We start from the raw sequence: 25,885 nt of genomic DNA, 5'->3' as shown, positions 1-25,885 counted from the left end.
TGGACGGTTCAACTGGGGTCTGGGAGGCCAGAAGGCTGCATCAGGCCCTGTCTGATCTGGCAATGTTTCTACGGCTGGATGCCCTTCCTAACGCCAACCACTCCATGAGTGTAGTGGGTGCTTTTTACGTGCCAGACGAGGCTGGCAAACGGCCACGATCGGATGGTGGTTTTTACGTGCCACCGGCACAAGACAGTAGGGTATGATGTGACAGAAATCTGGCCTCTATTATTAGCAAGTTGAAGGACCACAAAGAAACTCTTTTATTAGCTCATATTCAAACTAATCAGGTTGTGAAAGTTAACAGCATACAAGTGCTAGGATTAAGTCTTCCTGTCATACTAGAATGTCATACAAATGATTAAGGCTTTGGTCCACAGGACCGAAGAAAAGAACAGTTAATTTTCTTAGCATTGTTACATATATGGGTTGGACGGTTTGATAGGAACAGACAAGTAAGAAGACTACACCAAGCTCTGCTGTCTGTTTTGGGCATGATTTCTGCAGACAGAAATAATAAAAAGCAACAATAACATTTAAAAAGAACATAAAAACTGAAAAAAAAAAAAAGAGCAAGAATTATTGTAATACAATGAAATGTGAACTGCTCAAAGGATATTAGTTCTCCATAGATTTTATATCGTTCTGCAATGCTTCAGTTTTCTGTTTCCTCAATTCACCGACATATTTCTGCAGTTCCAGCACTCGCGCTTTCTGCATTTGCAGAGAGTCTTTGAACATGTTCTTGAAAAGCTGCAACATTGAGAAGAGAGGAAGCAACATAGAAAAGAACGAGGGTTTTATTTTGCTTTACTTATCGACAAATGAAAGGAACTCGAGAGTGGTGGAGGTGGAGATGCTAGTGGAAATGTGTTAATGATGGTAGTGATGTTGGTAGTGGTGGTGGTGGTAGCAGTGGTAGTGGTGGAAGTGGTAGTGATAATGGTGATGGTGGTGACAGTGATGGTTGTGGTATTGATTCAGCATTGGTGAGTGAAGGTGATGGTTGCAGTACTGGTTGTGATGGTAGTAATGGTGATGGTGACAGAAAAGATGGAGGTAGTCATCATCATCATCACCATCATCATCGTTTAACAGAAAAGGCAATGCTAATGGTACAGTGATGATAGTAGTAGTAGTAGCAGTGACGATGGTGGTGGTGGTGGTGGTGGAGTGGTGATGGTAGAGAATGTGGAGGGTAGTCGATGGCATCAGAGGTGTAATGATCGTGGTGGTAGTGTACTAATGATAGCGGTGACTTAATTAATTACAAGCATTACCTAATGACTAAGGTAGCTCTGTTAACTCTTTCCAGAAAGACTGTGAAAGAACATCACCTCAAACATAAAACCCTTTTAAAGGTTGGTGTTAAGATCCAGTTTCATGGCACTACATGGAGTAGAAAAGAAATAATCCACCCAAAGACAGGCTGTTGACCCATCACAGCTAGCATCCCCAGATGATCCGATCTGATCTGACTTGTTTCCTACTCTTGACAAAATTGTTTGTCTCTTTTAGAAGTACTAGTAATTGAAGAAATCAAGCCTAGTTTAAACTTAATTCCTCCTCCTCCTCCTCATCATTTAATGTCCGCTTTCCATGCTAGCATGGGTTGGACGATTTGACTGAGGGCTGGCAAACCAGATGGCTGCACCAGGCTCCAATCTTGATCTGGCAGAGTTTCTACAGCTGGATGCCCTTCCTAACGCCAACCACTCCGAGAGTGTAGTGGGTGTTTTTTATGTGCCACCAGCACGGGGGCCAGTCAGGCAGTACTGGTAACGACCTCGCTCGAATCTTTTTACACATGCCACCGGCACAGGTGCCATTAAGGCGACGCTGGTAACAATCAGGGTCGAATGGTGCCTTTTACATGCCACCGACACAGAAGCCAGTTAGCCGCTCTGTCAACGATCACACTCATATGGTGCTCTTTGCACCCCTCTAGCACGGATACCAGTCATCGAATTTGATTTTGATTTCACTTGCTTCAACAGGTCTTCGCAAGCAGAGTTTAGTGTTCAAAGAATGAAAAGGAACACATAAGTGGGCTGGTTACGTCCCTGGCATAGGCCTCAAGGTTATGGGCTCATTTGGCTTGCTGGGTCATCTCAAGCACAGCATATTTCTAAAAGTCTCGGTCACTAGTCATTTCAATAGACAAAAAAAAATGCTTCAAAAACAATATAAACTACATTCTGATAGACTCACCAATTCTTCTTTGGTCTTCCGGTTCATCATTCGAGAACGCATTCTTACTGAAAAATCATCATAGTACCTTCGAGCCTTTGCTGATATGATCCGTTTTTCATGCAACCGATTTCTTACTTCGATGCGCCGTTTCTTGCTTTCTTTAATTTCTTTCTGTAATAATAATAACGACAACATCAACAACAACAATTTCAAACAGATCAGGTGTTAAAGCATATCAAACCAGACAAGGTAGTGTTGGACATGGTGAACCACATGTGCTGTATAAGTGATGTTGTATACCCCTATGACCCTTGACTAGTCAAGAAGGATGGCAAAAAAATAGATATATACAATTCTCTTAAGTATGAAATAGTCTGGCTATGGATTGTTGGGTCCTTGGGGACAGTATCAGAAGGCATCAAGAGGAATTTAAAGGAAATCAGAATAGTGCCCAGTAGGGCTGTTATGAAGGATATGCCTCCTTGGCATGGCCAGAATAATCAAGAAAGTATAAAACAGCCGAAAAGAACAGATAGCATGGTACTGTAGGCTGCAGGCAGCAAGCCCACTGCAAGACTCCAAGGAGTTCCAACAAAACCTGAGATAAAAAAAGAATAATAATAAATCTTTTCTACTCCAGGCACAAAGCCTGAAATTTACCAGGAGGGGATTAGTCAATTAGATGAACCCCAGGGCTCAACAAGTACTTATTTGATCGATCCCGGAAGAATAAAAGGTAATGTCAACCAAGGCAGAATTTGAACTTAGAACATAAAAAACTGGAGGAAATGCAGCTAAGCATGGTTCTGCCAGCTCACTACCTTTAAATAATCCTTTCTACTTGGGGCACAAGGCCTCAAATTTATGGGGAGGTGAGGATGAGTTGACTATATCAACCCCGGTGTTTTCACAGGTACTTAATTTATCGACCCCGAAAAGATGAAAGGCAAGTCGACCTTGGCGGAATTTGAACTCAGAACATAGCGATGGGTGAAATACCACTAAGCATTTCATCCAGCATGCCAACGATTCTGCCAGCTTGCCACCTTCATCATCATTTAACATCCGCTTTCCATGATAGTATGGGTTGGACGATTTGACTGAGGTCTGGCGAACCAGATGGCTGCACAAGGCTCCAATCTGATCTGGCAGAGTTTCTACAGCTGGATGCCCTTCCTAACGCCAACTACTCCAAGAGTGTAGTGGGTACTTTTACATGTACTTTTACTTTTGAAGTAGATCTGGCACTCCCGTTAACGGGGATAAAACCTGGATTTAAAACACTGGATGTTGAAGATGATGACAAGTGCTGGGGTTCGGTGGTATTGACTTAGAATTGTTACCACCCTGGACTAAATATTTAGTAGCATTTCTTCTTGCTTTACATTCTAAGTTCAAATTTTGTCTTTCATCCTTTCGAGGTCGATTAAATAAGTACCAGTTACACACTGGGGTAGATATAATCAACTTAATCCACTTCTAACATTGACTGAAGGCTATAAATTTGTAGGAAGGACTGCTATAATGCACAGATTATGCCCTCCATTGCTTTAGTTATAATGATGATGATAATGATGATGAGGAGGACTTATACCAAACTGGACTATTGGAGCAGTAGCAGTGAGTCCTCTTACCAATCTTTGCATATGAGAAAGCTCTTTCTTCATAATATCATGAAGAATTTCTCGTCGTTTTTCAGCTTCTTTAACCTGAAAGACAAAAAAAAAAACAGGAATGAAATAATCAAACATGAGAATTAATCTGCACATCTGGAACATTAAAACTATTATTAATCTTTATATGTTTGTGTAATCAAAATCAAGTTCGATGACTGGCGTCTGTGCTAGCAGGGTGCAAAGAGCACCATACGAGTGTGATCGTTTGACAGAGCAGCTAACTGGTCTCCATGCCAGTGGCACTTAAAAGGCATCATTTGAGCATGATCGTTACCAGCGTTCCACTTGAGCCTCATGCTAGTAGGGTATTAAGAGCACCATCTGAGCGTGATCGTTGCCAGAGTGGCTATCTGGCCTCCGTGCTGGTGGCACGTAAAAAACTCCATTCGAGCGTGATCGTTACCAGCATCGCCTTACTGGCACCCACGCCGGTGGCATGTGTAAAAGATTCGAGCGAGGTCGTTGCCAGTGCCGCCTGACTGACCCCGTGCTGGTGGCACGTAAAAGCACCCACTACACTCTCGGAGTGGTTGGCGTTAGGAAGGGCATCCAGCTGTAGAAACTCTGCCAGATCAGATTGGAGCCTGGTACAGCCATCTGGTTTGCCAGCCCTCAGTCATTTGTCCAACCCATGCTAGCATGGAAAGTGGACATTAAACGATGATGATGATGATGTTAGGTGACGGCATGGTTATGTTTACTTGTCAACCACATGATTTCAGGTTCAGCCACACTGTGTGGTACTATTATAGGCCTGGGCCAACCAAAGTGCTAAGAGTGGATTTGGTAGGCAGAAACTGAAAGAAGCCAGTCACGTGCGCATATGTATGTGTTTGTATGCATGTATTTGTGTCTCCTTGTCTTGAAATTGCATGATAGTTTTAAAGATGAATGTCATTCATTCTCAATATTCTGTGAAAATACGTCTGACAACAGGGAAATATTACTTTTGCTTGGAAATAGATAAGGGTTCATAACGGAAAGAGAATCTGGCTGAAGAGAAACTGCATCAGTTAGTGGTTTTGATTTACTGTCAGGTGACTTTTGGCCAACACTGTATATATATATGTGTGTATATAATATGATAGCACTCCATTTCTCTGATATTTGGAATACATACCTGCTGTCTTGTACTGTCTCTTTTGCGATGTTTCTCATAGTAAGACTTAGTCAGATGTTCCAACTGAACAATGTTTTTTCGCCAGAGTTCGTGCCATGTCTCTGTAGACAGATGCAGAAGTGGGAGGTCATCAAGCAATGTGGGAAGCAGATCTTCTCCACTAATTTCTGAAATGTAAAGAAATAATCCAAGATGTAGGCACAGGTGTGACTGAGTGATTAAGATGCTTGCTTCCCAACCATATGGACTTTGAGTTTGGTGCCACTGCCTGGTACCTTGAAGCAGTGTCTTTTATTGTAGCTCCAGGTTGGTTAAAGACTTGTGAGTGGAAACTGAAAGAAGCCCATCATGTATGTATGTGTGTCTGTGTGTATGAGAGAGAGAGAGAAAGAAAGAGAGAGAAAGAGTGACAGAGAGATAGAAAGAGTGAGAGAGAAAGAGAGAGAGAGAGAAAGAGTGACAGAGAGGGAGGGGAGTGAAAGTGAGAGAGAGAAAGAGTATGTGTGTGTATCCTTGTTTTAGACATCATGTAATGGTTGTAAATCATCATCATCAACAACAACAACATCAGCAACAATAGCAACAGCAACAACAACAGCAATGACAACAACAACAACAAAGCAAGGCTATTCACAAAAGTCTAGCTATGGGAAAATATTAGCTTGCTTGGAAATGGGAGAGAGTTGGTGACAGGAAGGGCATCCAGTCAGAAAATCTTCCTCAACAAAAAAGGGTTCCAGTATAGCAGAGAAGTCAATGCTATGACAGTGCAGTGTCCTATTCAGGAAGAAATGTTATTTGCCATAGAAACCAGTTCCTGCTTGCTGAGTCTCAGAGTGTATGGCAGGCCTAAGTCTAAGTTCAAGTCATTGGATTGCAGCCCAACAATGGTGCTAACGATTCTGCCAGCTCACTGCCTTTAACTGTCACAATATAGGAACATTTCTCATAGCACCAGCACACAATTTACAGATGCTTACATCTTTTTATATTTTCCGTGAATTTTTCATGGGTTCAGCTCGTATATATATATATATATATATATATATATATATATATATATATATATATATATATATATAATATATATATATATATATATATATATATATATCATCATCATCATCAGCAGTAGCATTTAACAGATGTTAAACAATGATGATGATGATATATATATATATATGTATATATACAACAAATGAAGTGAGCTCATGGCTCGCAGGATGGCCTGTTATACTTACCTTGGATCGTAGGACGACCTACTGTGCTTGAGGAGACCTATTGTGTCAAGTACATCATCAAAATCAAATGGAAATTGTAGTTGTGATACCCGTACTGGTGGCAAGAAAAAAAGTACCATCCGAACGTGGCCGATGCCAGTGCCACCTTGACAGGCATCCGTGCTGGTGGTACGTAAAAAGCACCAACCGATCATGGTCGTTGCCAGCCACCTCTGGCCCCTGTGCCAGTGGCACATAAAAAGCACCCACTACACTCACAGAGCGGTTGGCATTAGGAAAGGCATCCAGCAGTAGAAACTCTGCCAGATCAGACTGGAGCCTGGTGCAGCCTCCTGTCTTCCTAGACCTCGGTTGAACCATCCAATCCATGCTAGCATGGAAAACGGACATTAAACGATGATGATGATGATATACATATACAGCATAAAACCTCCAAGCAAATTTTATTAAAAATGGCTGTGTGGTTAAGAAACATAGTTCCCGACCATGTGGCTTCAGTTTCAGTTCCACTGCACAGTACCTTGGGCAAATGTCTACTATAGCCCTGGCCAACCAATGTCTCATGAGTGAATTTAGTAGATGGAAACTGTGTGGAAGCCCATCGTGTGTGTGTGTGTGTGTGTGTGTGGTGGTCATCTTTTCTTGATATCATATAAAGTGAGTGACGTTGTCATACAAGCGATACTGTTCGTTTCAAATTTTCATAGACGCAGGAGTGGCTGTGTGGTAAGTAGCTTGCTTACCAACCACATGGTTCTGGGTTCAGTCCCACTGTGCGGCACCTTGGGCAAGTGTCTTCTACTATAGCCTCGGGCCGACCGAAGCCTTGTGAGTGGATTTGGTAGACGGAAACTGAAAGAAGCCCATCGTGTATATATGTATATATGTGTGTATGTCTGTGTGTGTCTGTGTTTGTCCCCCCAACATCGCTTGAAAACCGATATTGGTGTGTTTACATCCCCGTAACTTAGCAGTTTGGCAAAAGAGTCCGATAGAATAAGTACTAGGCTTACAGCGAATAAGTCCTGGGGACGATTTGCTCGACTAAAGGCGGTGCTCCAGCATGGCCACAGTCACATGACTGAAACAAGTAAAAGGGTAAAAGAGTATGTAAAACACATCTGGCCATGGGGGAAAATATTAATTTGCTTGGAAACAAGTGAGGATTGGCAACAGGAAGGGAATCTGGCTGTAGAAAGTCTACCTCAAATTCTGACTGATCCAACCCACGCAAGCATGAGAACGGCGATGATATCAATTTACTGGGGCCCCTTTTCAATCTCATAGCATCTCTCTGTCGTCAGAAAGACTAGGGTCAACAATAACAAGTAACCAGTCAATGAGTGAGACAATAAAATTATAACAACAAACCTGTCTTTCGTGAAGTGCTGGCGACTGGCTTCCTCTTATGGCATTGATGGGAAGGGACTAGACAAAAACAAAAGAAAGTTTTAAAAAAGTGAAAGAAAAAAATATCGAAAAGATGTTTATTTATAGTGAAAAACCATATTACAAAAATATTGGTTTAGAGATCTGTCCAAGAGCCTGATCCAGATGAGGTTGATTAGAAAACAAGACAAGTTACACATCACAGTAGATTTATGTCACTTCCTCCTTCTGCTCTTCACTACTGCTCTTGAGGGAGGACAGAGAGAGAGAGAGAGAGAGAGAGAGAGAGAGAGAGAGAGAGACTGATTACAGCCATGTGTCCTGCATAGAGAGAAATAAGTGGCCAAGCCTTCTTTTGTTTTGTTAGAGTGTTTACATTTCAAAATAAATATATTTATAGAAGTGTGTGTGTGTGTGTAAATATATATATATATATATATATATATATATATATATATATAGTATTTATTTATTAATTTATTTATATGTGAGAAATTATGACAATGAGGTTTTATCATTTCAGCATCATGGTTTTTGAAATCTCTGCACTGGATTTTCTAAGTGCAAATGGATTGTTAACCATAACAGATCATCGAGGGAACACTTTACTGCATTAAAGAACAGCATCCAAATGTTTGAAATTGGACATGTTTGTCTGGCTGGCCAGGGCTATAGTAGACATTTGCCCAAGGTACTGTGCACACACACACATGTATAAAAGAGGGAAAGAGATGACAATACGCTTGTACTTAATGATTCCGAAAAGAAAGAGGCATGGAAATCCTATTATGAAAAGCTATTAAAAGTGAAAAATGCATGGGAGAAAGAACCTTCTTAATGTGGACCCAACAGAGGGATTAGCTATCCAAAGGTGAGCTGGCAGAAACGTTAGCACGCCGGGTGAAATGCTTAGCTGTATTTCGTCAGCCGCTACGTTCTGATTTCAAATTCCACCGAGGTCGACTTTGCCTTTCATCCTTTCGGGGTCGATAAATTAAGTACCAGTTATGCACTGGGGTCGATATAATCGACTTGATCCCTTTGTCTGTCCTTGTTTGTCCCCTCTATGTTTAGCCCCTTGTGGGCAATAAAGAAATAAGAGGGATTAGCTATCTTAGTTAACAGCAGTAGGAAAGATCAAGCAATCAAAAGTATGTGAGGACAGGGAAAGCCCCAGGTCCATTGGGAATTTCTGCCAAGATGCTTAAAATATCAGATAGTGTAGGAAATGGTTAAATCACCGGTATAGTTAATCGGGTTGTCCAGGAAAGGGGTTATACATAATGACTGGTGTAGCAGCATTATAGGATGAAGGGTAAAGTTGAGCATGGCGGAATTTGAACTATAAATGTAAAGACAGTCAAAATGCTGTGAAGCATTTTGTCCAGCATGGCAATGATTCTGCTAGTTTGCCGACATCATCATCATTATCATCATCGTTTAACGTCTGCTTTCCATGCTAGCATGGGTTGGACGATTTGATTGAGGACTGGTGAACCAGACAGCTGCACCAGGTTTCAATCTGAACTGGCAGAGTTTCTACAGCTGGATGCCCTTCCTAACATCAACCACTCCGAGAGTGTAGTGGGTGCTTTTATGTGCCACCGGCATGAGGGCCAGTTAGGCGGTACTGGCAACGGCCACGCTCATATGGTGTTTTTTACGTGCCACCTGCACAGGATCCAGTCCAGCGGCACTGGCAATAACCTCGCTCAAATGTTTTTTCACGTGCCACCAGCACAAGTGCCAGTAAGGTGACGTGGATAACGATCATGCTTGAATGGTGCTTTTTACATGCCCCTAGCATGGAAGCCAGTTAGCTGCTCTGGCAACAATCATGCTCGGATGGTGCTCTTAGTGTTCTACTAGCATGGATGCCAGTCATCGAATTTGATTTCAATTTCGATTTCACTTGCCTCAACAGGTCTTTGCAAGTAGAGTTTAGTGTCCAATGAAGGGAAGGTATGCATAAGTGGACTGGTTACACTCCTGGCATAGGCCATGAGGTTATGGTCACACTTGACTTGCCGGGTTTTCTCAATAATAATAACACACGTACAGGTTCAATTCCACTTCTTAATTATCAGTCACTTGATTAAATATCTAACCAACTAAGCAATTGTTTGTTTAATACGCTGGTTAAATAATCGATTGTTTGTTTGTTAGTCAAAGTTCTTTTATCGCTGTTTGCGATCTTTTCAGTGACTTAGTGACGTGCCTTCTTTCTACTCTCCCAAGACAACAAAATTTGATTCTACATGAATTCACGGAAATTGTAGTTGTGATACCTGTGCCAGTAGCACGTAAAAAGCACCATCCGAACGTGGTCGATGCCAGCGCCACCTTGACTGGCGTCTGTGCCGGTGGCACGTAAAAAGCACCAACAGATTATGGCCGTTGTCAGCCTCCTCTGGCCCCTGTGCCGGTGGTGCGTAAAAAGCACTCACTACACTCACGGAGTGGTTGGCGTTAGGAAGGGCATCCAGCTGTAGAAACACTGCCAGATCAGACTGGAGCCTGGCACAGCCTCCTGGCTTCCTAGACTATGGTTGAAGCATCCAACCCATGCTAGCATGGAAAACGGATGTTAAACAATGATGATGATGTTGATGATGAATCCTGCAAACCAACTATAAAAACAAAGCCACATGATAGGGCTTTACCTGAACGTCTCATCAAAGGTCTTTGATGCTTTACTGAGGTTCTAGAAGGATTCTGATATTCCTAAAAATAGAAGAAATAAACATTTATGAGGAAATGATCTGATTAAAAGGTTTGATGCAGAAATATTAATACTGAAACAATATTGAACAGAAACTAAGAAAAGACAGGTTAATGTTGAAATGTCAAAGGTTAAACAGAATGTGGTCAGCATTTATGAGGGATGTGGTGAACTCCTTAATCAGAGCTGGCTCAACCCCCCACTCCCACCCAACCAGATGAATGCTATTGCAAATACAAGTAAGTACAACTATGTAGGAGTGGCTGTGTGGTAAGTAGCTTGCTTACCAACCACATGGTTCTGGGTTCATTCCCACTGCGTGGCACCTTGGGCAAGTGTCTTCTACTATAGCCTTGGGCCGACTAAAGCCTTGTGAGTGGATTTGGAAGACAGAAACTGAAAGAAGCCTGTCGTGTATATATATATATATATATATATATATATATATATATATATGTTTGTGTGTGTATATGTTTATGTGTCTGGGTTTGTCCCCCCAACATCGCTTGAAAACCGACGGTGGTATGTTTATGTCCCCGTAACTTAGCGGGTCGGCAAAAGAGAGCAATAGAATAAGTACTAGGCTTCCAAAGAATAAGTCCTGGGGTCGATTTGCTCGACTAAAGATGGTGCTCCAGCATGGCTGCAGTCAAATGACTGAAACAAGTAAAAGAGTAAAAGAGTATGTCAAGGAACACAAATACAATTCATTCATGATGAAACAGATGTAACAATACAAAACTACTTACTTTCATGTTAGCAGCAGTTTTTTCACTTTTCAGGGTCAACTTAACATCTTCTGAAAACTGGGCAAGGTCTTCTGAGTAGTTCTTTTTCAGAAACTGGAAATGGTGGATGTAAAAATAAATTAAAGATGAAAACAACAGTAGCAACAACAACAACAAAAACATATAACAAATGCAGCAACAAATGTAACAGTGATATAAACTTGTTTCATTGACATGCAGTCCAGCTTGGTATACACTTTACTCTCTCTTTTATTCCTTTACTTGTTTCAGTCATTTGACTGTGGCCATGCTGGAGCACCACATTTAGTCGAGCAAATCGAACCCAGGACTTATTCTTTGTCAGTCTAGTACTTATTCTATCGGTCTCTTTTGCTGAACCGTTAAGTTACGGGGACGTGAACACACCAGCATCGGTTGTCAAGCAATGTTGGGGGGACAAACATATACACACACATATATATATATACATATATACGACAGGCTTCTTTCAGTGTCCGTCTACCAAATCCACTCACAAGGCTTTGGTCGGCCCGAGGCTATAGTAGAAGACACTTACCCAAGATGCCATGCAGTAGGACTGAACCCGAAACCATGTGGTTCGTAAGCAAGCTACTTACCACACAGCCACTCCTAATGCATTTTCTCAGAGATTCAAAACTTTGATTTGATTTGATTGTTTATTTTTCAAATGACATTGTAGGGTAGGTGTGAGAAGCCAGATCTGGATGGTTTGGACATAAAACAGGTAGAATATTTGGGCTGGATATGGCTGGTTTGAATACTAAAGGGTTAATATAAAAAAAATACTTGAGTTTCCTAAGTAATAAATGACAAGCAATGAAGATTTTTAATAATAATAATGAAATTATTATATACAGTGCTCAGGTGCACCACAACTTGTCAAAAGTGCATATAAAGCATATGCAGTAATGTACAAATGTCTGGGAAGTGAAAATTGTATGAGCCAGATACATGCTTGCGTGTGTATGGAGGGGAGGAAATCAGGTGTAGTGTTGGTGAATCTCAGGAAGCATGGCAGTTTTGAAGGATGCAGTGCTCCGACAACTAACAACTGATGCCGGCAGTTTGTTCCATGCTTCAGCAACTCTTAGAGTGAAAAAATGTTTCCAAAGTCATAGGAGCTGTGCTGTTTTTCTGACTTTGTAAACATGTCCACAGGTGTTAGACAGATGGAGTTTGAAAAGGTGCTCAGGGTTATTATTAGTAAGATGGTTAATAATTTTATGGGTGTCTGCCAAGTCAGCTGCTGACGTCGGAGTTTCAATGTATCCATGCCCAGGAAAATAAGGCGTTCCGAATATGGCAAATGCCTGATGGAGGGTATTCTCTGCTAATAGCATAAAAAAAAGAAGGTTCCTTACTTGTAATTGTTTATTTTTCTTCCAATCACGAGAGACAATAGGGTTCTGATGGAAACATTTCTCCTTAGGTTTGTATACGTCTTCAAAGTGTACTTGTTTCTGAGGAATCTTGTCATAGCATGTTGGTTGACTTTCAATTTGCAGTTGTTTTAATGCTGACTCAATCATATCCAATAGTCTAGAGAATAAGCAAAGACATAACATGATGCAAATGCAGACAGAACTTCAGTTTATTTTTTTATATGAGGGCATGTATGAAAAGTTCTGGGCCTTGAAGGCCTCTGAGTTTTGAAATCTTGAACCTTCATCAGAAGTTTTGTACCATGTTTTGTTTTATTAAGGCTTAAGACTTTTCATACACTCCTCGTACATAGACACATAGAGAGGCACAGCTGTGTGGTAAGAAGTTTGCTTCCCAACCACATGGTTCTGGGTTCAGACCCACTGCATGGCACCTTGAGTAAGTGTCTTCTAATATAGCCTCAAACCAATCAAAGCTTTGAATGGATTTGGTAGATGGAAACTAAAAGAAGCTTGTTATGTGAGTGTGTGTGTGTGTGTGTATGTGTTTGTCCCCCACCACTGGTCCTTGGTGTGTTTATGTCCCCGTAACTTAACAGTTTGGCAAGAGACTGACAGAATAAATAACAAGCTTAAAAAAAAAAAAGAACTAGGGTTGTTCCATGATCATCATCATCGTTTAACACCTGTTTTCCATGCTGGCATGGTTTGGATGGTTTGACTGGGGACTGGTGAACCAGATGGCTGCACCAGAATTGGAACCTGGTGTAGCCATCTGGTTCACCAGTCCCCAGTCAAACTGTGATTTCTAGTTCTGGCAAAAAAGCCCCAGCCTTCATCAGCAAGTGACTGAAACGAGAAGACCCAAAATGGCTTGAAAGCCATAACATGCGGACTGGGAAATAGCACTGCTAGGTGAGGCTGGCTGATACTTAAGCAGCATCACTGACTGACAGGTAGGCCAAGGTAGCAATCTTATTTCATAGCATGCCCTGCTCCTGGTTCAAAGGCTTGTACTACCAAACAGCTGGTTGGCTCTGGCTGCAGGAACTGAAACTAACACAACACTGTTGAAAGGCAGGTTTAGGGAGGGCATGGGCCAAAACTACATGCCCTTCCCTTCTATTGGTCAGTTGAAGCTTAGACAGTGTCACATGACAGTTAGGTGATGCTGGCTGCTGGAGCCTACCTGCATATATTTAAAGGGATGCTGACATTCATTGACACTGCATTGAAGAAACCAAAGAACAAAAGAAAAGAGAAAGAAAAAAATGCACTCAACACCAGAGCTGATGACACCCCCAAAAGGGGGTGGAGCATGTTGAAAATGGTAGAGGAGTAGTGAATGAAACCAGACGTAGTTCCTCCTGATGATGTCTTTAGCCACTGGATCCTATAAAAGGGCTGTTGGGGTATCAAACCATGACACGTGGTTGGAATTCCTTTTACCAACTGGAAAAAATTTTTCAGTTTTCTCAGTGGGTAAAACTTGCTGATGAAGGTTGAGGCTTTTTGCCAGAACGAGAAATCATGATCCAAATACCAAAATATTTAGCATTGAGCTGTACTTGTTTTGTCAAAATTATATATATGTATGATAAACAGTAATAATGTGTTTTGAATGGCACAACAGTGCACTATAATAACTGGTGTAATTTAATCATCCATAGTCTGATATAATATTTTGGAATATAAAAATTCCTTCTTCAGATATCCCTGGAGATTGATCGAGTCAGTGCTACAATTGATTTTCCCAATCAATCCCTAGGGATATCTGAAGAAGGAATTTTTATATTCTGAAATACTATATCAGACTATAAATGATTAAATGACACCAGTTATTATAGTCCATTGTTGTTATTATAGTGCACTGTTGTGTCATTCAAAACACATTATTACTATTTATTATTATTGTTTACAAACAATACACAATGCTTCAAACGAACTACAATATTCTCATATATATGTGTATATATATATATATATAAAACGGGAAGCTTTATGAAAATAAACAAAAGACGAAGGCAGGTGGAATACAAACAAACAATTGTATTAGTATGCCGCTCAGGAATATAAATAAAACAAGTCTTTTACGTTTCGAGCCTACGCTCTTCAACAGAAAGATACACAGAAAAGAAACACGGAAAGAAACAAGGAGAGAAAAAAATGCGTGCAGAAGCTAGCGAATCAACATGGCGATCTGTTATATATATATATATATATATATATATATATACATATATATATACACACACAGGGTGTGGTCAGTATTTGTTTGCAATTATCAACTGCTAACTTTATGTATATTCTATTTACTTTTCTTGTTGGTCTTTTTCTTCTTAATAACCATTTGTGTTTTATTTTTTTGCAGAATAATTGACAATCGAAAATTTTGAAGCCTCCAATTTGTGGAAGAGGCATGGAGTCCTTGGAATCTGCATCAGAAGGACAAAAAAGGAGATTTCAGACTTCTTCAATGTCAGCAGAAGGATGGTGGAAGAGGTCAGAAAGGAGCGGGAAGATTCAGAATTCAACTACAAGGAGACAGCAGAGAGGAAGAGCCATGATTGTCGATCTGATACCATCAGAATGTTGGAATTCATCGCTGAAATCCAGGAGATCATCAACAATGATCCCAGCAATTCAATGCAAAGGTGTGGATGGAAAGCTCATCAGGCTGGTGGCACAGAAGGATATTTCCTACTTTGCATACAAGATCAATATGGAAAGTTTCTGTCCAAGGCAATGCAGGATATGCGACTTAAACACGCCAAGAAGCTGATCAACAAGTTGAAACACCCACTGGAACTACATATGCTGTGGTTCTTCTCCAGCGAGAAGAATTTCTGCCAAGACCAGATCAACTCCCAGAACAACAGATGGCTTCCTGTCTCATCTAATGACATGCCTAGAGTCACGCAGATGAGATTTCCAGTGACAACGATGGGCTTTGGTGTTGTCAGAAGTGAAGGTGACATCACGGGATTTGGAAAACAAGTGTTAAATGATGATGATGATGATAACATTTCATTTTTGGATTTGGTTTGCAAGATTCTTTATATGAGTTCGTGTATTGAAGCATATTCTGTTGTGTCTGGGGAGAGTCATTTTCTTTTTGTGCCTTATTATGTAACACACTCACCAGTAAAATTTCCACTTTTTTCTTATTTTTATTGTCCTAAAATTTTCGTTGAGTGTTGCAACCTTTTCAATAGTCAAGACTACTGAAAAGATTGCAAGACGCAACGAAAATTTTGACTCAAAACTATTGAAAAGGTTGCAAGACGCAACAAAAATTTTAGGAAAATAAAAATAAGAAAAAAGTGGAAATTTTACCAGCGAGTGTATTACATAATAAGGCATAAAAAGAAAATGACTCTCCCCAGACACAACAGATGATAACATTATTTTACTAATACTCTAGACTTTCTGTAAAATTTTATTCACTTACTGATTTGTACTGCGTCCAGGTCTGTATTGCTCTAAGATATCATTCGATTCAGGATAGAAGGCTTTCTCCGTTTGAGTTGATGAGTCAGAATTTCTACAAGAACATAAGCATCAAATCAGGGTTAATGTCTGCTGAAAATGACTGACTGAAAACAAGTAAATAAACCAGGCAATTAACAAAAACGTTTTAAAGAACGAAAAAGAAAACAGAAAAAAAAATCTATCTGAGAATCTTGACTAATTTTCAGATTTTATAAGGAAAAATACCTATTTCTTTACTACCCACAAGGGGCTAAACATAGAGGGAACAAACAAGGACAGACACACGGATTAAGTCGATTACATCGACCCCAGTGCGTAACTGGTACTTATTTAATCGACCCCGAAAGGATGAAAGCCAAAGTTGACCTCGGCGGAATTTGAACTCAGAACGTAACGGCAGACGAAATACCGCTCAGCATTTCGCCCGGCGTGCTAACGTTTCTGCCAGCTCACTGCCTTAGAATTTGGAAAAATACCATTTAAACAATATCGACACTTACTTCAAACATTATCATCTTGGTATTTCTATGTCTCTTTTGGCACAGTGGTAAACCAGCCATATCAGGTCAAAATATTTTACCTGTTTTATGTTTAAACTGGCTAGATTTGGGCTCTCACCCTACTATGTTCTAAAAATAAATAACCACATCATTGAAATCTCAAAGCTATGAGATGATGCAAGATTCTTTCAAAACAATGTGAATAAATAGGCATTTGAGACAGTAATCTGAATGCCAAAGAAGGGTTAATCCTATATCATTTTATCTGATAAACTCATGGTTCTCTGGTACCATCTAACGACTTTATTCCAAATCCTCCTTGGTCTATCTCAACTACCTGCATTGGAGCAGAAGTAGGACACTTTACATAGCTGCATTATGAAACATTTTGTAAATAAAATGAGAAGATTGTGAAAAATACAATACTAACCTTCTAATATTTGTTGGAAATAAAGATGGTTTTGTGTCTGAAAAAGTAATACACAGTAGTAAGTCATTAGCTTAGTATGGAAGCCAGTGTAGAATGTAAGCAACATAAAAGTCACCAATGTGAAATGTAAGCGTATCCTTGACTGACAGGCCAGGGTCCCACAAGATCAAGTGAATGTGACGGAATGTGCGTCTGGTGTGCTGAAGGTGCCGAAGGGAGCATGAATGTGTGTATGCACCATCAACCTTGGGAAATAGAAGCAAGATCGAGGCTAGTCAATGATGCAATGCCTCGAGTTGGCTAGAAGAATCTAGCCGTAATGAGCTTCACTGAGGCAAAGGATCCAGAATGCGATAGATAAGCAGGGCCTTGAAAACAGCTTGTCTGTGGGCCTCTGATTTAATGTATGAAAGTGTTAATGGAGAAGTCCATTAAATGTGCTTTTGAGAAGCATGTGTAAATGAATATCAAAAGGAAGTTTTTGAACAAAACATTGAAATTTTTATTAAAGATGTATGTGTAAGAGTTAGAGAAAAGAGATAAAACTTATGAGTGAACAAATGATTTTGTTGGAAATCATTAAAAGCTAGCTTAGATGGAAATAAACCACTCATGATATAGGTAGCATTGTGTTGATAGAGACTAACTGAAAAGGTGCTCGCAAGGCAAAGTTGACAAAAACGAAATAGGATGTCCATGATGTAGTCAGCATTGAGGGCTGAATATGATTCAGAAGTCTGTGGTGCTAAGTTGGGGAGAAAGACAAAAGGCAGATCCCATCTTTGGAGAACCGATGCAGTTTGTCTTGTATTCTTCTGCTAACTGTTAAAAAACATGAGCTTACCTATGGGGCAGATAACTGCTTCTGATATTAATATGTGCCCAGCTCTGATTGGTTGAAGTATGCCATAGCACGGCTGTGCTATGTTGCGACAACAAAAATAGCTTGGTGTATATATATATATTGAGGCACTCCATCAGTTACAATGATATGTGTTCCAGTTGATGTGATCAATCGAACAGCCTGCTCATGAAATTAACATGCGAGCGGCTGAGCACTTCACAGACACACATACTCTTAATGTAGTTCTCAAGGAGATTCAGTGTGACACTGAGTTATTTTACAGGGCTTACAAATACCAAATCACTCACAAGGCATTAGTCAACCCAGGGCTGGAGTAGAAGACACTTGCTAAAGGTGCGGTGCAGTAAGACTGAACTCGAAACCATGCAGTTGCCAAGTGAACTTTTTAACCCCACAGCCATGTCTGCATAAGTTTTAGATAATCCTTTCTAATATAGGCACAAGGCCTGGAATTTGTGGGGAGGAGGATAGTCAATTACATAGACCCCAGTACTTGACAGGTACTTAATTCATCAAACCCAAAAGGATGAATGGCAAAGTCAACCTTGGCAGAATTTAAACTCAGAACATAGTGACAGGTGAAATAACACTAAGCATTTCCTCCAGTGCACTAACAATTCTTATTTCTTTATTGCCTACAGGGGGCTAAACACAGAGGGGACAAACAAGGACAGGCAAAGGGATTAAGTTGATTACATCGACTCCAGTGCGTAACTGGTACTTAATTTATTGACCCTGAAAGGATGAAAGGTAAAATTGACCTCGGTGGAATTTGAACTCAGAACATAACAGCAGATGAAATACCTATTTCAAATGCTCTAACCACTAAGCTGTGCACCTTCGTAACAACAATAGCTAGTACTCTGTCAGCTATGACAATGAATATTCCAGTTGACCCAATCAACAAACAACCTGCTCGTGAAATTAACCTGCAAGCGGCCGAGTACTCCACAGACATGTGTACCCTTTTTATGTAGTTCTCAGAGAGATTCAGAGTGATACAGAATGTGACAAGAGTTGCTCTTTGAATTATAGGTTCAACTCATTTTTGCCAGTCGGGTGGACTGGAGCAATGTGAAATAAAGAGTCTTGCTCAAGGCTACAATATATCACTGGGTATTGCACTAATAACCTTACAATCATGCCTGACACACACATCATCATCGTTTAATGTCCACTTTCTATGCTGGCATGGGTTGGACAGTTTGACTGAGGATTGGCAAGCCAGGAGGCTGCACCAGGCTGCAGTCTGATCTGGATGCCATTCCTAATGCCGACCACTCCGAGAGTGTAGTGGATGCTTTTTACATGCTACCGGCACAGGGGCCAGTCAGGCGGCACTGGCATCAACCAAGCTCAAATGATGCTCTTTATGTGCCACCAGCATGGGAGCAAATAATTAATATTTTGAGCCCTAGTAACCAATTTAATCACTATAATAAACTTGTCACGTAAAAAGCACCCACTACAGTCATGGAGTGGTTGGCATTAGGAAGGGCATCCAGCCGTAGAAACTCTGCCAGATCAGACTGGGCCTGGTGCAGCCTCCTGGCTTCCCAAACCCCAGTTGAACCGTCCAACCCATGCTAGCATGGAAAGCAGACATTAAACGATGCTGATGATGATGATTTCTAAGAATTTTACCTGAACCAATAATCTTCCGAGGACCATTTAAATCTTCCTGATAATTCTTATCTTTCAATGGTTCATCATAAAATGGTACGGTTTGGCAAGAGGAATGAACTTTGGTGATATATTCTGGAGGATTAGATGTTGGTAAAAATAACGGCACAAAATCTTGTTTCTCTTTACTTTGAATTTTAACACTTTTTTTTACTTTCTTTGGTGGATATGTAGGTTGATCAAGAATGTCTGGAGTTTGACCTGGTACTGATGGAACTGGCTCAGTAACATCTGGGACATGGTATGATCCAAGTGTCATCGTACGATTGAGTATATCTTTATGAAAGTAAAAGAAAAACACTGAATGAATGAAAGAATAATACAGGACATCTTCTGTATGGTACAGATACACAGACAATGAACAGATTTATCATAGAAAATCCCTTCCTTCTTCGAAATAGCTACAAAATTTAAGGGTTACACCAATTAATGGAGGTCTGTTGTAATTGTGGAGATGTTGTAGTAGAGATGAATAGATGTGTGCTGTGTGCAGAAGATAAGATGGAAAGGATCCTCAGCTAAAATCCTCAAAGCAATACAAATTCTTCTGGGTAAGGAAAAATGATGGTACAAGTAGGGTAGGCATACTGTTAACTGAGAAATGAATAGATAAATAATTGAGGTAGTCAGGGTATGCAATAGGATAATTAAGACTAGTTATAGATAGCATATATTGTATATGTGTGAGTATGAGTATACATAAGTACAGACATACAAACTTACATACACATATATTTATTACCTGTTAGGTGTACCTTACCATCCCCACCATCACTTTATACCCTCAAAGGAGTGGGTAGTAGTAAGGGAAGATATATGAAATAAATAAGAAAGTTCAGTGATTGAAGAAGTTTAAAAGACAGCATTTGTTGCTGATGTTGTTTAACCCAAGTCTACACCAATAGACTTATAACCAACAACATTCTAACAATGATCATCCTACTTCCTTTCATTTTTTTTTTATACAAAATACCCAGGATAACATTATTCAATGTGTCTTTCCTTTAAGACAGCAAGATAATTTGAGTGAGATTTGGCTGCTATTTCTAGCAAGCTGAACAACATTGTATAGGTTCCCCCCAATTTGTTGAGACATAAGTATTATTGTCATTGGACAACTAAATGTAGCTACAACTCTCACATGCATGCATGTCACACACACACAATGTAAACACATGCTTATGCATACACATACAAGCCACTATTTCAATATATGATTCTACATGGTCTCTCTACCTGCTAGAAATAGCAACCAAATCTCATTCGCATCAGATCTTAACAACTTATAAAAGGAAGGACATACTACAGAATGTAGTCTTAATTATAGTGTCTGGGAAAAAAATAAGAGGATGGTCACAGCAGGAATGCCTTATATCATAGGTCACCAAGATCAACAATGATGTTTGGTACAAAACAACAATAGCAATAACTAGTTTGTATTATTGTCTGGTGCAGCCTTCCAGCTTGCCAGCCCTGGTCAAACTGCCCAACCCATGCCAACATGGACAATGAACATTAAATGATGATGATAATCAAAAGCATATTGTTTACATCTATTATATAAAATCTGTTCTGTCTGTCTCTGTGTGTGTCTTCTAGGATCTCGGGCATCCTCCGTCCGATTGCATTCAAATTTGATATGTAGATACCGACGGTGTCAGGGCGTATGTAAGTCTTGAAAAAATTACAAAAATCGATTCCAGGTGAGAATGCGATTGATAAAGCCATTTTTGTCCTGCTTTTCTTCCGTCAACCTGTACATAACTGCACCTTCCATTTTTTGTTGTTTTTGTACTGCTTAAAGACATGTTTCTTTCCTGCCAAACTTACTGTTTAAACCATGTTTGTGTTCTCCCAGTCAACAGCCTTATCATTACTGGTACTTTAAACTCTTCGGTTGCATATTTGTGTGAATAAAATCGTTTTCCTTTAGAATAGAAAAAAAGTCTATCTTTATTTCTTCTTTTGCTGGTGTCTCAAATTTAGGTTAAATCGGTGTTTCTCAAAGGGGTGGCCTATGGGATGGTCGGACAAGTTGTTTTGAGAAAATTTGGTTTAAATATTTGACAATTCAGCACCGTCTATTGGAGGAGGGGGGCGCATTTTGCACGTCATTAATATGAGCAGTGGCATTAGGGAGATCTTTGGTGTTAGGAGGGGTACCCAGCAGAAGAAACTATGCCAAAGCTGACTATGGAGCTCAATGCGGTCCTGTGGTTTGCTGGATTCTCTCAAACTGACCAACCCATGCCAGCATGGAAAACAGACATTAAATGAGGTGAATGAGGAGGGTAATTTATGTCATTAACAAAGACAATGAAATGGCAGAAATGGTTAATTAGAGAACTGAATGCTTTGTTGTATTTATTTATTTATGTCAATTTTTGCTTAGAGTTCAAATCCCTGTGAAACTGACTTTAACTCTCCTCTGAGGATTGAGGAAGTAAGCACTACTCAAGTACTGTGTTTAATCAAATTATGTCTAACCCAACCACAAAAATTTGTGGTGATGTGCCGAAGTAAAAAAGCAATATGAATACCCTTTCCTTCTTTTACTGGTTTTAGTGACTGGACTGATGATGCAGTATCTTGTTATGGTACCACATGCAGAGGGTGTGTGTGTGTGTATTGCATACTCGTACAAGGTAGTTTATTTCAAAGTAGTTTGAAAAAGGAGGGTGCCCAAAACCGGGAAAGCTGGTGAGATGGTGTGAAGGTGGTTGCTATGGCACTGAGGTAGATCCAGCGACCCCTATTAATGGAGACAAAACCCGGACTGACAGACCCTCATATATGTGAGGGTGAAGGAAAAGTAATACAAATTAAAATTGCATTACTTTCTGAACCACCCTCATATATGTGTATACCATCATCATCATCGTTTTACATCCGCTTTCCATGCTGGGTTGGACGGCTTGACTGAGGACTGGTGAGCCAGAGGCTGCAACAGGCTCAATCTGATCTTGCAAAGTTTCTACAGCTGGATGCCCTTCCTAATGCCAACCCCTCTGAGAGTGTAGTGGGTGCTTTTTATGTGCCACCGGCATGAGGGCCAGTCAGGTAGTTCTGGCAATGACCATGCTCAAAATGTGTTTTTACGTGCTACCTGCATGGTAGCCAGTCCGGTGGCACTGGTAACGACCCTGCTCGAATATGTGTATATATATTCATCGTCTAAACTCTGTTTTCCATGGATTGTATATATTGTATTGACCCCAATGCTTAAATATTTCATCATCCTCTGAAGGTTGAAGAGCAAAGCAGGATTGTGACTTAGAACATATACTACCTTACACTACAAAGTATTTTGTTCAATGTTCTACCAATTCCGTTATCCAGAATAATAACGAGATATTAAAATTAGCAAACCTGGCTCAAATATCTTCCGATCATCTTCCTTTTCTGCTACTGTGGTGCTGTCCTGCCAAGCAAAGCGAGTATAGCCAGATGTTGCTCCTGGAGAAGAACTAGATAAGACAAGAATAAAGTTCTCAGTATAATAGTAATATAAACAATTTAAGGTAACCAACAACATGTATTTTATTCTTTCAATATTAGAATACAACAGATTGTGATAACTGGTAAAATTTGCATTATATTAGAATCTTGGGTAAAACAAGAGTCAAACTTAACTCCAAATGGGATGCCCAATTATCAGGATAACATCCTAACACTTAGACACTAGCCATGTGCCTGATATTCGAGGACAAAGTCACAAATTTTCTGACAGTCTATTACTATGCCAACAGTAAGGTACTTCCAGCATTATCAAAAACTACAAGTCTGGTATTCCAGTTATTAACCTCCAACCAGCTGTGAGGTATTTTATTAATAAACCTTCAACCAACAGTCTAATTAATAAGGATTATTATTATTATTAATATTATTAGTATTATTATTATTCATAAAACACCATTTGACTGTGGCTGTTGCCAGTACCGCCTGACTGACCCTCGTGTCGGTGGCATGTAAAAGCACCTACTACATTCTCAGAGTGGTTGGCGTAAGGAAGGGCATCCAGCTGTAGAAACTCTGCCTGGTGCAGCCATGTGGTTCGCCAGTCCTCAGTCAAATCATCCAACCCATGCTAGCATGGAAAGCAGACGTTAAACGATGATGATGATGGTGATAATGATAATTTTTATTATTAAAGGCGATGAGCTGGCAGAATCGTTAGTGTGCTAGATGAGAGGTTTAACAGTATTTTGCCTGTCGCTTCATTGTGAGTTCAAGTTCCACTAAGGTCAACTTCAACTTTCATCCTTTCGGGGTTGACAAAATAAGTACCTGTTGAACACTGGGGTCAATGTAATCGACTCATCTCCTCCCCACAAATTGCTGCCCTTGTGGCAAAATTTGAAACCATTATTATTATCATTATTATTAATTCATCTGTTATTGTTGACAATGACCAAGGACATCATATGGGAGAAGATGGGACACAGTGTTTCTGGCTGTGGCCAATCAATCCAATGCATGCTCAGAAGGCTCTGCCACAGGTCAGGCAATGATGGTCTGTTGGGACTGGAGGTAAAGAGTTGGAGCTGGATTTGTGTAGTTTGTGTTTACTTTGTGCCCTTGCAATCTTGTTTCGTTTGTAGGAGGTGGTGCCTCTGTTCAGGCATTTTCACCAGGCAGGGAATAATTATCTTCTAGCTAGTCATGTTGTTTTCCAGCAATGAGGTACTAATTGACAGTGTGGTACTCAAGCACTGAGGTAGCAACTAAAAGTGTGGCATGTGCAGCACAGAAGTACCAACTGTGTCATACACCAAACTAAAATGTCAAACAAGTGCAATACACAAGCACTGAGGTACTAATCAACAATATGGTACTCCAGCACTTAATTCTCTAATCTTCAGAGTAGTTGTACACACATTTAAGAAATATTTTCCCATGCTCAGAATTGTTGACACATGAAATAAACTACCTGCATCAATTTTTAACTGCTAGGACATCAAAAATTCCATGCTTCCTATGTACACTTTCCTTTTCATGGCTCTTTTTCTGTTCACTATTCTGTCTTTCTGTGTATTATTCTATGTACTATGCAAACACTTTTGGCTACCATTGCTGTCTTTTTTCACTCGACTTATTGCTACTTTCTGTCCTCTCTCCTTTTAGGAGCACTCTGTCGGTTACGACGACGAGGGTCCCAGCCGATACAATCAAAGGAACAGCTTGCTCGTGAAATTAATGTGCAAGCAACTGAGCAATCCACAGACATGTGTACCCCTAATGTAGTTCTCAGGGAGATTCATCATGACACAGAGTGTGACAAGGCCGGCCCTTTGAAATACAGGTACAACTCATTTTTGCCAGCTGAGTGGACTGGAAAATGTGAAATAAAGAGTCTTGCTCAAGGACACAACCTCTCTTCTAACCCTTTTCCAATGAGGACATCTGAGCACTGCATACAGTAAGCTTGTTAATATTATTATTATTATTTACCTCATTATTATTAAAAGTGGTTCCAACTTGACACTGAACCAGAATTGGTGACTCAGCTTGCCATTAGAATTCACTTCCACATTATGACAAAGAGAAATAATTTATGAAGGTACTCACAGCTTCTCTTTATTATCTTCTATGTGTTTTTGTTGAATCCAGTCTGCCAAAAATGCCTTATCCTGAATGAAATCTGTAAATATAATAATCACAAGTGTTGAAGACTTTAGTCAAGACCCTTTAATCCATGTTTCTCATGAAGAGAAGAGGAATCCCTCAGAGTGCTGTGAAGATTGAAAATAAGACAAATTGCCTTATTTAATAAAATTAAATTATATTGTGCTTAAAAACTTTTGAAACTTGTACAATATTATGGCCAAGAGAGAAGAATTATATTGATGCACACTATTTAGTTTTCTCATCAAGCTTGTAGTTGCTAATTTGAGATCTGCTGGGTTAAACTCATAACATCTTGCAGTCCTTCATTTGACCTTGCTCAAGATTTATATTTTCTAAAGAACATTGGTGATGATGACAATAACAGAAACATTTCCTTTCGGGGTCGATAAATTAAGTATCATCATCATCGTTTAACATCTGTTTTCCGTGCTAGCATGGGTTGGTCTGGTAAGCCAGAAGGCTGCTGTAGGCTCCAGTCTGATCTGGCAGTGTTTTCTACAGCTGGATGCCCTTCCTAACGCCAACCACTCCGTGAGTGTAGTGGGTGCTTTTTACGTGCCACCGGCACAGAAATATTAAAATGGTGCAGGTATGACATTTGCTTCCTACCAACATGGTTTTGGGTTAAGTCCCATTGCATGGCACCTTGGGCCATAACTCCAGGTCAACCAAAGCCTTGTGAGTGGATTTGGTAGATGGAAACTGAAAGAAGCCCAGTGGATGGATGTATGGATAGTTGGATGGACCGATCAACAGACAGATATTGTGTGTGTGTGTGTGTGTGTTAGTCTCCT

General features: G+C 40.1%; 1 protein-coding gene across 2 annotated transcripts in view; it reads right to left on the bottom strand.

The window, feature by feature from the left end:
* The window catches only part of LOC115217343 (centrosomal protein of 95 kDa-like), a 48,398-nt gene that overhangs the window by 5,497 nt on the left and 17,016 nt on the right, over positions 1-25,885 (bottom strand). Inside the window, exons 5-17 of one of the 2 annotated variants that reach the window (XM_036507829.1) lie at positions 25,032-25,104; positions 22,833-22,930; positions 19,425-19,739; positions 16,916-16,952; positions 15,945-16,037; positions 12,473-12,650; positions 11,091-11,183; positions 10,268-10,343; positions 7,602-7,658; positions 4,990-5,156; positions 3,828-3,902; positions 2,212-2,364; positions 620-753 (exon numbers count right to left, since the gene is read on the bottom strand). In XM_036507829.1, the coding sequence (XP_036363722.1) occupies positions 620-753; positions 2,212-2,364; positions 3,828-3,902; positions 4,990-5,156; positions 7,602-7,658; positions 10,268-10,343; positions 11,091-11,183; positions 12,473-12,650; positions 15,945-16,037; positions 16,916-16,952; positions 19,425-19,739; positions 22,833-22,930; positions 25,032-25,104 (1,549 nt within the window). The remainder of the gene's footprint in view (positions 1-619; positions 754-2,211; positions 2,365-3,827; positions 3,903-4,989; positions 5,157-7,601; positions 7,659-10,267; positions 10,344-11,090; positions 11,184-12,472; positions 12,651-15,944; positions 16,038-16,915; positions 16,953-19,424; positions 19,740-22,832; positions 22,931-25,031; positions 25,105-25,885) is intronic. The other variant, XM_029787008.2, reaches the window with a different exon arrangement.

The sequence above is a fragment of the Octopus sinensis genome, linkage group LG1, assembly GCF_006345805.1.
Source record: "Octopus sinensis linkage group LG1, ASM634580v1, whole genome shotgun sequence".
Classification (NCBI taxonomy): Eukaryota; Metazoa; Mollusca; class Cephalopoda; order Octopoda; family Octopodidae; genus Octopus; species Octopus sinensis.
The sequence above is the reverse complement of the archived record's forward strand: the minus strand, read 5'-3'. Positions and strand labels throughout refer to the sequence as shown.